The following is a 13,398-nucleotide window of genomic DNA, read 5'->3' as shown; positions in this document are numbered from 1 at the left end:
CTTGTAAGGACTCATGCGCAAATGCATGAGAATGCACCCAACAATAACATTCTTGCTCACGACACACATCACTCTCACTCGATCCACACTGCATTCACACCACACACACACACACACACACACACAACACACACACACACACACACACACACACACACACACACACACAACACACACACACACACACACACACACACACACACACACACACACACACACACACACACACACGTATACTCACATGGATAAATACACTTACAAGAACACACATCACTCTCATTTAGATCCGCACCTCATTCTGACACACACAACAGACACACAGTTGAAGTCGAAAGTTTACATACACCTTAGCCAATTTTTTCACAATTCCTGACATTTAATCCTAGTAAGAATTGCTGTCTTAGGTCAGCTAGGATCACCACTTTAATTTTAAGAATGTGAAATGTCAGAATAATAGAAGAGAGAATTATTTATTTCAGCTTTTATTTCTTTCATCAATTCCCAGTGGGTCAGAAGTTTACATACACTCAATTAGTGTTTGGTTGCATTGCTTCAAATGGTTTAACTTGGTCAATGTTTCGGGTAGCTTTTCACAAGCTTCCACAATAAGTTTGATGAATTTTGGCCCATTCTCCTGACAGAGTGGTGTAACTGAATCGCACAAGCTTTTTCAGTTCTGCCACAAATGTTCTATAGGATTGAGGTCAGGCTTTGTGATGGCCATCCAATACCTTGACTTTGTTGTCTTAAGCTATTTGTGCACAACTTTGGAAGTATGCTTGGGGTCATTGTCCATTTGGAAGACCAATTTGCGACGGCTTTAACTTCCTGACTGATGTCTTGAGATGTTGCTTCAATTATACACTAATTTTCTGCCTCATGATGCATCTATTTTGTGAAGTGCACAGACCCTTCTGCAGCAAAGCACCCCCAACATGATGGGATGGTGTTCTTCGGCTTGCAAGCATCCCCTTTTCCTCCAAACAACGATGGTCTTTATGGTCAAACAGTTTCATCAGACAGAGGACATTTCTCCAAAAAGTACGATATTTGTCCCGTGTGCAGTTGCAAACCGTAGTCTGGCTTTCTTATGGAGGTTTTGGAGCATGGAGGTTCTTGCTGGCGGCCTTTCAGGTTATGTCACTATAGGATCGTTTCACTGTGGATATAGATACTTTTGTAGCTGTTTGCTCCAGCACTCTTCACAAGGTCCTTTGCTGTTGTTCTGGGATTGATGTGCACTCTTTGCACCAAAGTGCATTCATCTCTAGGAGACAGAATGCGTCTCCTTCCTGAGCAGTATGAAGGCTGCGTGTCCATGGTGTTTATAATTGCGTACAATTGTTTGTACAGATGAGTGTGGAACCTTTAGGCATTTGGAAATTGCTCCCAAGGATGAACCAGCCTTGTGGAAGTCTACAATCTTTTTTCTGATGTCTTGCCTACCAGAAGCTTCTGAAGCTATGACATCATTTTCTGGAATTCTCCAAGTTGTTTAAGGCAGTCAACTTAGTATATGGTAAACGTCTGACCCACTGGAATTGTGATACAGTGAATTATAAGTGAAATAATCTGTCTGTAACAATTGTTGGAAAAATTACTTTTGTATGCACAAAGTAGATGTCCTAACCGACTTGCCAAAACTCTAGTTTGTTAACAAGAATTTTGTGAGTGGTTGAAAAACGAGTTTTAATAACTTCAACCTAAGTGTATGTAAACTTCCGACTTCAACTGTACATTGTCACAGATGTTCCGGATTAGCATGATTAGTCTCTGATTTAGTTTCCTGCCAGTGTCATCTGCCAAAATAAAGAGAAGAGAAGGGAGCGAGAGAGTGACAGGGAAATTAGGTAAGAAGTCGCAGAGATGGAATGAGTTGCCATTCAGTAGGTGGAAGTTAAATTGTGTTTGTGTGACTGAGCATGTCGTCAATGTGCCGAATAGGCTGGCAGCAAGTCGGCAGGAATGTAAGCACTGCGTATGTATATATATAATATCTGTATATATATATTTACAGTAACAGTCAAAAGTTTGGACACATCTACTAATTCAAGGGTTTTGCTTCATTTTTACAATTTTCTACATTGAAGAATAAAAGTGAAGACATCAAAACTTTKAAATAACACATATGGAATCATTTAGTAACCAAAAAAGTGKGARACAAATGAAAWTAGATTTKAGATTCTTCAAWGTGGMCAYCCTTTGCCTTGACAGCTTTGCACTTCTAACAATATTTTCTTTTCTGGGATAGTCGTCTAAAAGAGACAATTTAGCATGGCTCTTTTCCTATAATTGTTCTATTTTCATAATAACAATGAGTAGTTGGCTAATCAACTGGTCCCAATCAACCTTCAGCCTTATCAAGTTGTATTTAGTGTTTAAATGTGCTTCTATCTTTATCTCTTAGCCACAATAGAAGAGAGGGCTGCTCCTAAATAACACAGCAAGGAAGGCACAAGTGCCGGAGTCACTTAGACACACACACACACAGTTCCCTGCTGAATCTACAGTGCCTATCATAAGTATTCATCCCCTTTGGAGATCTTGACATTTATGTGGGATTAAAATGGATTTGGGCAGGCAAACCTTCAGTGTAGATATTTTCCTGATTCATTTGTGGAGTGTCTCAGTGTGGTGTACRGTACAGTAGGTGAATGCTGTGTGCACTACAGATGTCTAACCATTGTGAGGAAGGTCCCCACATAGTCTATAAAATATGATTGATGGAATTTAGTATAGTTTTGGATGAACGTATTCTTGATATTGATGAAGTGYGTCTGTGTGTGTGTCTGTGTGTGTGTGTGCCCAGACCTTGACAAACCAGTTCTGACTGTGCACCAGACCATCAGCGATGTGCGCGGGAGCTACTACCAGGAGAAGACCGTGTTCCTCCGCTGTACCGTCAACTCCAACCCCCCGGCCCGCTTCATCTGGAAACGAGGCACCATTCCYATAGAGCAGCGCAAGGATCAAGGAGTGGACATCTACGAACCGCTATACACACAGGTACTGTACGAGGACCACAAACACACATTTACACTCTTAAGCTACTAGCATTGTACCCCATGTAACAGATCAAGGATAACAGACCCATAGAGCAAGGATAACAGACCCACAACCCACAGAATAGTATATGCGCAGGCTYTACATACACACGTATATGCGCAGGCTCACTACATACACAAATTAACCGCAACAAAGAAAGGATAACTGAGTGGACATCTACACTCTAAAAAATGCTGGGTTAAAAACAACCCAATTTAAATGCTGGACTGAACACACGCTGGGTTATTTTGATCCAGACAGTTGGGTTGCGTTAATAACACAGCATGTTGGGTTGTTTGGATCACCCAAACATGGGTGAATTTTATCCAGGTCACCCGTGATACAATGTCGGGAGATGACGTGGAAACTGGCCACCAGGGGTAACAGTTATTACCTTCAAGTAGGTTTCAGTTTTGCTAGGGCAGCTTTTCCCAAACTCGGCCCTCGGGACCCCAAGGCATGCACGTTTATTTTTTTTGCCCTAACATTACACAGCTGATTCAAATTATCGAAGCTTGATGATTAGYTGATTATTTGAATCAGCTGTGTATTGCTGGGGCAAAACCAAAACGTGCACCCCTTGTGGTCCCAAGGACCAAATTTGGGAAAACCTGCACTATGGTGTTGTGGATGGGAATGGGGGATGGGTGTAAGCATCTGCCTCTGATTTCAAAGGTCACAAGTTCAAATCCAGCGAGAGGAAGTTGTTTTTGATATTTTTGTTTTAAATCTATCCCAAATCTTAATCCATATGGATATGCATAGGCCCTTGGGGAACTCATACRATTCTGTAAGCCTAATTAAAGCTTCAAAAGTGTAGTTGTTTAACCTTACCGTGTGATAACAATACAACGGRACAGATGAACTGGAATGACATTTACTCTCACACGTGGACAAAAATAACTATCTGAAAGCCATTCCCCTACTAAGCCATGCCTCCATTCTTTTGAGCTGACCCACTGGGTCATATCTCAATAACCCAGCATCAATAACACAGCACCCAGCATCAATTACCCAGCATTTTTTTAAGAAATCAACCCAACTAAAAGGTGCTGCATGTTCAATCCGACGTCTGCATTGGCCATGCAGCATATACAGTGATAAGGACTCTGCAGAAGTCAGAGTCATACTTCTTTTGTTTCGCGAGGCAGCCCAGAGCTCTTGAGCAGAGCTGTTGTGAAGGAAGTTGTCAAGGAAGTGAGTTTGGTTGACGGTAGGTGGGGGCGGGAGGTCTTGTATAAACACAATCATGTCAATGTGGCGCTATATAGAGCTATGCTGAGCCATACGCATTGTTACAAAACTTGGGAGGYGCACGGCGATGCGGTACGGAGCTCAAATTGGCCTTTGGAGGCTCCGCAATTGTGTCACACCCTCCATACGGAGCCTCTGACCACATTTTCGGATCAACCATAAATTGTCTTTAAGTGATCCAACGCCTGAAACCCAGCAGTTGGGTCAACCAAGATTTTTAGAGTGTACACAAGCATCTGAGTTCCTCAAGCGCCTACGCATACCCCATTGCTGGGATAGTTGCCACTTTGTTACAATACATACATATTAATGTTATATTAAAACATGTAATGTGAACAATTTTCATTTGTAGTGTAGAAACTTATAAGTCCTGAACAGTCAATGTTCAGTTCATGGTTTTCATGAAATGTGATGATATTTGCATGAAACCAGATCAAAGTATGATGACCAAAGTATGAAGAATGACTGTTGCTTCCACATTGATAAAGTTTGTTCATAAAGTTACTKGTTCCCTCCCTCATGTCAAAAACTTGGATTCATTATTAGAGGGATAGGGTGACATCACCCTAACGCTCTTATTTTAATACACCAATGGTAACATGATATTCTCTTACCGAATTTAAATAGGTACYGTCTTCAAATCAAATTTTGTCACTTGCGCCGAATACAACATGTGTACACCTTACCGTGAAATGCTTACTTACAAGCCCTTAACAAACAGCGCAGTTCAAGAAAGAGTTAAAAAATATTTACCAAATAAACTAAAGTAAAAAATTATTTAAAAAAATTATAAAAAAAAACACAATAAAATAACAATAACGAGGCTATATACAGGGGATACAAGTACCGAGTCAATGTGCGGGGGTACAGGTTAGTCAAGGTAATTTGTACATGTAGGTAGGGTCGAAGTGACTATGCATAGATAAAAAACAGCGAGTAGCAGCATTGTAAAAATCAAATGGGGGGGGTGTCAATGTAAATAAACCGGTGGCCATTTGGTTAATTGTTCAGCAGTCTYATGGTTTGGGGGTAGAAGCTGTTAAGGAGCCTTTTGGTCCTAGACTTGGCACTCCGGTACTGCTTGCCGTGGCAGAGATGTTGGTCTTGTAACCAACATATAAGAAGGTGTGTTTGTAGAGGGGCGTGGTTTGTATAGCTAGATAGCTACTCTACTGGTGCCAAAATCTGACTCTGTTGTCATATCAACACATCAATCAATGTTACTGTGTACCGTGTTACAAGAGACATGCCAAATGGGAGATGTATAAAATGGAATTATCATCATTGACGCAACTTTGTGTATCACCAAATTTGCTTGAGATGATGTTACTGTTCACTGCATCCAAGTTTCTTGACATACTCAAGTTTCTTGACATACATACACTCGGAAGTTTACATACACCTTAGCCAAATACATTTAAACTCCGTTTTTCACAATTCCTGACATTTAATCCAAGTAAAAATTCCCTGTCTTAGACCAGTTAGGATCACCACTTTATTTTAAGAATGTGAAATGTCTGATTAATAGTAGAGAGAATGATTTATTTCAGCTTTTATTTCTTTCATCACATTCCCAGTGGGTCAGAAGTTTACATACAGTCAATTAGTATTTGGTAGCATTGCCATTAAATTGATTAACTTGGGTCAAACGTTTTGGGTAGCCTTCCACAAGCTTCCCACAATAAGTTAGATTAATTTTGACCCATTCCTCCTGACAAAGCTGAGTCTGGTTTGTAGGCCTCCTTGCTCACACACGCTTTTTCAGTTCTGCCCACAAATTTTCTATAGGATTGAGGTCAGGGCTTTGTGATGGCCACTCCAATACCTTGACTTTGTTGTCCTTCAGCCATTTTTCCACAACTTTGGAAGTATGCTTSGGGTCATTGTCCATTTGGAAGACCCATTTGCGACCAAGCTTTAACTTCCTGACTGATGTCTTGAGATGTTGCTTCAATATATCCACATAATTTTCCTTCTCATGATGCCATCTATTTTGTGAAGTGCACCAGTCCCTCCTACAGCAAAGCACCCCCACAACATGATGCTGCCACCCCCGTGCTTCACGGTTGGGATGGTGTTCTTTAGCTTGCAAGCCTCCCCCTTTTTCCTCCAAACATAACGATGGTCATTATGGCCAAACASTTTCATCAAACCAGAGGACATATCTCCAAAAAGTACGATCTTTGTCCCCATGTGCAGTTGCAAACCATAGTCTGGCTTTTTTATGGCGGTTTTGGAGCWGWKGCTTCTTMCTYGCTGAGYGGCCTTTCAGGTTATGTCGATATAGGACTCGTTTTACTGTGGATATAAATACTTCTGTACCTGTTTCCTCCAATATCTTCACAAGGTCCTTTGCTGTTGTTCTGGGATTGATTTGCACTTTTCGCACAAAAGTACGTTCATCTCTAGGAGACAGAACGCGTCTCCTTCCTGAGCGGTATGAAGGCTGCGTGGTCCCATGGTGTTTATAATTGCGTACTATTGTTTGTACAGATGACCGTGGTACCTTCAGGTGTTTGGAAATTGCTTCCAAGGATAATCTAGACTTGTGGAGGATTACAAATTTTTCCTGAGGTCTTGGCTGATTTATTTAGATTTTCCCATGATGTCAAGCAAAGAGGCACTGAGTTTGAAGGTAGGCCTGATGTCAATTAACCTATCAGAAGCTTCTTAAGCCATAACMTCATTTTCTGGAATTTTCAAGGCTGAGATCGGCTAARATCCCGTTAACGGGATCGATTTGACAACAGCCAGTGAAAGTGCAGGGCGCCAAATTTAAACAACAGAAATCTCATAATTAAAATTCCTCAAACATAAGTGTATTTCATACCATTTTAAAGATAAACTTGTTGTTAACTTCATTGGGGTAGGGGTTAGTATTTTCACGTCTGGATGAAAAGCGTGCCCAGAGTAAAYGSCCTGCTACTCAGCCATAAAAGCTAGAATATGCATTTTATTAGTAGATTTGGATAGAAAACACTCTGAAGTTTCTAAAACTGTTTGAATGATGTCAGACAAGGTTCTAAAGACTGTTGACATCTAGTGGAAGCCTTAGGACGTGCAACATTACCAATATCCCACTGTATCTTCAATAGGAGCTGAGTTAAAAATCGACCAACCTCAGATTTCCCACTTCCTGGTGGATTTTCTYTCAGGTTTTTGCCTGTCATATGAGTTCTGTTATACTCACAGACATCTAATAATATGCATATATTAGCAACTGGGCCTGAGTAGCAGGCAGTTTACTCTGGGCACCTTATTCATCCAAGCTACTCAATACTGCCCCCAGCCATAAGAAGTTAAAGGCACAGCCAACTTAGTGTATGTAAACTTCTGACCCACTGGAATTGTGATACAGTGAATTATAAGTGAAATAATCTGTCTGTAAACAATTGTTGGAAAAATTACTTGTGTCATRCACAAAGTAGATGTCCTAACCGTTTTGCCAAAACTATAGTTTGTTAACAAGAAATTAGTGGAGTGGTTGAGAAACAAGTTAATGACTCCAACCTAAGTGTATGTAAACTTCTGACTTCAACTGTAGGTTTTTCAAAGAGCTGTCAGTCAAGGCAAGCAAATGAATATGAGCTCCCCCCCGCCCACTGAACTTGTCGTTTCAAACTTCCTGGTAGTTAGCCATGAGAGAAAAAGTACTTTTTGAAAAAAGTGTGAGCGTTTCTATCCCCCCCAAAATAACCACCAAGCACGGTCAAAAGACATRCGGTCAAATTATGAAAACATCAGTAGCCTAAACATCATTATAAGCGCCACGTGGCCTTGATAAATAGTGAAACTCGGCACAAAAGCATTATGATAAGCTTAAGTGTTGATATGACAGCAGTCAAAAAGAGTCCATTGTTGTCAGTTCATACCTGTGTGCATCTTCACACAATAGCATCAGTTGGATTTAATTTACCTGTTAACCCTTGTCCAAATATTTGACAGTGTTTGTAACTTTCACTTGCTTGTCACACTTCCACATACCTTTGCTTGGTTGTAGTCTGTAATAGTTTTCGGTTTTCTCTTTATTGTGTCCCGTTGTCTTGTCATTCTTCAGGACCGTTGTGGAGAACAATAGCTGTGCATGTGCCTTATTTTGCGAAAAGGGAGGGACCTCCCACCTCATTTTGTTCATGGTGTCGGCCAGACTTGTTTTCTTTGCAAGCAACTTGTTTTCCAATGACAGTGAAGTGAAGAAGTTGTCCATGGTGACATTTCTCCCCTTGCCAAAATCTAGAACCGGCTTCCTATTTCGCAACAAAGCATCCTTCACTAATGCTGCCAAACATACCCTCGTAAAACTGACTATCCTATCGATCCTCGACTTCGGCGATGTCATTTACAAAATAGCCTCCAACACTACTCAACAAATTGGATGCAGTCTATCACAGTGCCCTCCGTTTTGTCACCAAAGCCCCATATACTACCCACCACTGCGACCTGTATGCTCTCGTTGGCTGGCCCTCGCTTCATATTCGTCGCCAAACCCACTGGCTCCAGGTCATCTACAAGTTTTTGCTAGGTAAAACCCCGCCTTATCTCAGTTCACTGGTCACCATAGCAGCACCCACCCTTAGCACGTGCTCCAGCAGGTTTATTTCACTGGTCACCCCAAAAGCCAATTCCTCCTTTGGCTGCCTTTCCTTCCAGTTCTCTGCTGCCAATGACTGGAACGAACTGCAAAAATCACTGAAGCTGGAGTCTCATATCTCCCTCACTAACTTCAAGCACCAGCTGTCAGAGCAGCTCACAGATCATTGCACCTGTACATAGCCCATCTGTAAATAGCCCATCCAACTACCTCATCCCCATACTGTATTTTTTTWATTTTGTATTTTGCTCCTTTGCACCCCAGTATCTCTACTTGCACATTCATCTTCTGCACTTCTATCACTCCAGTGTTTAATTGCTATATCGTAATTACCTCGCCACTATGGCCTATTTTATTGCTTTACCTCCCTTATCCTACCTCATTTGCTCACACTGGGTATGTACTTCTTTTTTTATCTACTGTATTATTGACTGTATGTTTGTTTATTCCATTTGCAACYCTGTGTTGATGTATGTGTCGAACTGCTTTGCTTTATGTTGGTCAGGTCAGAGTTGTAAATGAAAACTTGTTCTCAACTAGCCTACCTGGTTAAATTAAGGTTAAATCAAATAAAATCATTAAATATATATACTGTCTATTTTTTATACATCTCCCGTTTGGCGTGTCTTTTGTGATGTGGTTCACATAAGCACTGCCGGATGTGTTAATCATCCCTTCTCCCTCTTCTGTTCCATGCTGGCTGAAGACCTAGCTAGCCAGTAACTAACTAACACCAGATACGGATGAAAAGGGAAACATATGTATCTTTGCCATAGATGAATAGTGTAAACTTTTAATCATATTTGCTCACACCCTCCAGTCAAATTTTGGCACCAGTAGAGTAGCTCTAGCTATATAAACCATGCCTCTTTCGAAACATGCCTTCTCCGATGTTGCACCTTAAAATTGGCAATAATGTACCTTAAGGGAACAAGATAGTATAGGTACAAAGCGTACCTTTGGAAAACTTTCTTGCTTATTGCTGCCTTTCACAGTTTGGAAAGTGCATTGCATACTTGTTCACAAAACACCTATATACAGTATATGTTCCACTATCCCTAACACACCCCACCACCCCTTACAACTTTGGCCCCTTACAGTACTTATTTAAATTAGGTAAGAGAATATCATGTTACCATTGGTGTATTAAAATGAGAGAGTTAGTGTGATGTCACCCTATCCCCTTAATAATGAATAAAAACATTTGACATGAGGGAGGGGACAAGTAACTTTATGATCAAACTTTAGCAATGTACTGTAGAAGCAACAGTAATTTTTCATACTTTGGTCGTCATACTTTGACATTGTGCCCTTTAAGGGAAATGTCAAGATTTTTCAATTTCATGTTCATCAACTCCAGCACCCTCCCAACATCAACATATGTGAAAATGGCACATTTCTATGTTTTGTAGTAAAAAAGATAGTGGCAGATGTGCTTCCAATGACATCATCATCCAATTAGTAAGCAATTAGTAGGCTATGCCTACTCATCATTGGTTAAAATCACACCATGCACACCAATGATTTCATTGGAAAAACGTATCTTCCTCTATTTTTTTTAACTACAAAACATAGAAACGCACCATTTTCACATATGTTGATGTTGGGGTGGTGCTGGAGATGATGAATATGAAATTGAACAGTTTCAACAAAAGTACAGGAGAGAAAAATGCATGTTACGAGCCTGAAGAACCTGAGCAGTCGATGGATAGTGAACTTGAAATGTATCCTCACAAAAGTGAGAGGAAAGAACTTGCGACTTCTGAGGCTAGCCCTAATGATCAGGAACATGCCAGAGATTACTCTAGCMCAGTCAGAGTACGATTCGTGGAGAAAGTGTATCCATGGCTTTTGGCCAATTCGTTTCTGTTATCAGGCTGGGTGAAGGAGTTGGGGTCTGTCAATTAAGTCAAAGTATTCAGAGGTGAACTTGTGTTGAATTTTGTGTTTGCTGCTCAGAGAGGGAGAGAGAAGGGGGGGTTGAGTGTTAAGGTGGATCAATTGAAGTTCTGAATCCCTGGTGTCTGTGATGCACACTGTTTGGTGCGACGCAGACCCAGTGGCAAGCGCGAGACTGAGGAGACCTTGTTTGTCCTTCTGTGTTTTGATGCAGAGTGTTTGCCGGATAAAGTCATACTAAGGTATATAAGTTATCCCGTGAGAGCTTTTGTTCTAAATACACTGTTGTTTCAATTGCCAAGTTTATGGTCATGTAAAATATTGATATAATAACCAGCATTTTTTRTTTTATAACTAGGCAAGTCAGTTAATTAACCTTTACTTAATACCCATCCCGGATTCGGGATCCTCCTCATCAAAAAAGCTGACTAGCATAGCCTAGTCTAACGGGACAGGGATATCATATAATATAATTTTCATGAAATCACAAGTCCAATACAGCAAATGAAAGATAAACATCTTGTGAATCCAGCCATCATTTCCGATTTTTAAAATGTTTTACAGCGAAAACACAATATGTATTTCTATTAGCTAACCACAATAGCCAAACACACAACCGCATGTTTCCACCGCATAGGTAGCTTTCACAAAACCGACAAAATAGAGATAAAATTTAATCCAACTAACCAAGAAACAACTTCATCAGATGACAGTCTATAACATGTTATACAATACATTTATGTTTTGTTCGAAAATGTGCATATTTAGAGCTACAAATCCTGATTATACATTGTGAATACGTAGCATCGATTCACCAGAATCTCCGGAGATATTTTGGACACTCACCTCATCTGACCAAAGAACTCATCATAAAACAACATAAAAAGACTTGTTGTATGGCAAATGAAAGATACACTGGTTCTTAATGCAACCGCTGTGTTAGATTTAAAAAAATAACTTTACCAAACATAACATTGCGAGACAGCGCTCACCAAAACGGCGGAGAATAGGACTCAACATTTTACACAGAAATACGAAATAACATCATAAATGTTTTCTTACTTTTGCTGAGCTTCCATCAGAATGTTGTACAAGGAGTCCTTGGTCCAGAATAAATCGTTGTTTGGTTTTAGAATGTCCATTTCTTCTGTCGAATTCGCGCCACAATGCTAGCCAAGGTTGCTAACATTCCCATCYTCTCTTGACGCAAAGAACGGAAAACTCCAAAAGTCCCAATAAACGTTGAATAAACTGATAAAACTCGGTTGAAAAAAACTACTTTATGATGTTATTATCATATGTATCAAATAAAATCAGAGCCGGAGATATTCGCCGTGTAAACCGAACGCTTTTCAGAAGACAATGTCGAGCTCCGCCGCGCGCCTTGGAAGACAAAGAAAATTCCGGACCTGTCACTCCAAAAGCTCTTGTTCGGCCTCAGATCAAGTWAGACACCCCATTCCACCTTCCACTGCCTGTTGACATCTAGTGGAAGGCGTATGAAGTGCATGCATATCGATAAATAAAAGCCAGTTAAATAGGCAGGCCCTGAAACAGAGCCTCGTTTTCAGATTTTTCACTTCCTGTATGGAAGTTTGCTGCAAAATGAGTTCTGTTTTACTCACAGATATAATTCAAACAGTTTTAGAAACTTGAGAGTGTTTTCTATCCAATAGTAATAATAATATGCACATTGTATGATCTAGAAAAGAGTACGAGGCCGTTTCATTTGGGCACGATTTTTTCCAAAGTGAAAACAGCGCCCCCTATTGACACRAAGTTTTAAGAACAAATTCTTATTTACAATGACAGCCTACATCGGCCAATCATATCGAAGTAAACTTGGAGTCACGCGATGACATGTTGTGTGGTCCTCCCACTACGACTCGTCAGGAAAGCACGCAGTTTATTAGGCTACAGATGAAATCAATTATGAACTTCACAGGGTGGTGAAAGTGCAAGGTGATGAGATTGATGCTCCTTTTCAATAAATATTAAGGGTGTTATTCTGGTGACATTATAATCAATGCTTGGCTGCCGTTGGACAAATGAAAAATAATTTATCTCTTTTGTCCATAATAATAATAATAATAATAATAATCTCATCATGTAGGCTATATGTGCGCTCTAGTCAACAGCGCACAGCTAGCACTGTTGGTAAGAGCACACGTGCCAATACCAGAGTGGGCACACTCGCTATACAGCACACATTCTTTTGTGATAAAACCATCGGTAGAGTTGAAAATGCAATGGAAACACATTTAACTTGTATTTTTTATTCGGCAAATGGAAATTTAACCACAATAGGTATTTTATGTGCACTAGAGTGAAGGAAAAGCAGCATATGTGGGAACTCCTTCAAGAGTGTTGGAAAATCATTCTAGGTGAAGCTGGTTGAGAGAATGCCAAGAGTGTGCAAAGCTGTCATCAAGGCAAAAGGTGGCTATTTGAAGAATCTCTAATATAAAATATATTGTGATTTGTTTAACACTTTTTTGGTTACTACATGATTCCATGTTTCCGTGTTATTTCATAGTTTTGATGTTTTCACTCTTATTCTAATATATAGAAAATAGTAAAAATAAAGAAAAACCCTTGAATGAGTAGGT

At 40.2% G+C, this 13,398-nt stretch overlaps 1 protein-coding gene across 1 annotated transcript in view; it reads left to right on the top strand.

Moving 5' to 3' along the window:
- The window catches only part of LOC112080438 (MAM domain-containing glycosylphosphatidylinositol anchor protein 1-like), a 333,781-nt gene that overhangs the window by 185,116 nt on the left and 135,267 nt on the right, over positions 1 to 13,398 (top strand). Inside the window, exon 5 of the mRNA XM_070442591.1 lies at positions 2,810 to 3,006. Coding sequence (XP_070298692.1) covers positions 2,810 to 3,006 — 197 coding nt within the window. The remainder of the gene's footprint in view (positions 1 to 2,809; positions 3,007 to 13,398) is intronic.

The sequence above is a fragment of the Salvelinus sp. IW2-2015 genome, unplaced genomic scaffold, assembly GCF_002910315.2.
Source record: "Salvelinus sp. IW2-2015 unplaced genomic scaffold, ASM291031v2 Un_scaffold16326, whole genome shotgun sequence".
Classification (NCBI taxonomy): domain Eukaryota; kingdom Metazoa; phylum Chordata; class Actinopteri; order Salmoniformes; family Salmonidae; genus Salvelinus; species Salvelinus sp. IW2-2015.
This window is presented reverse-complemented; position numbering and strand designations above follow the sequence as displayed.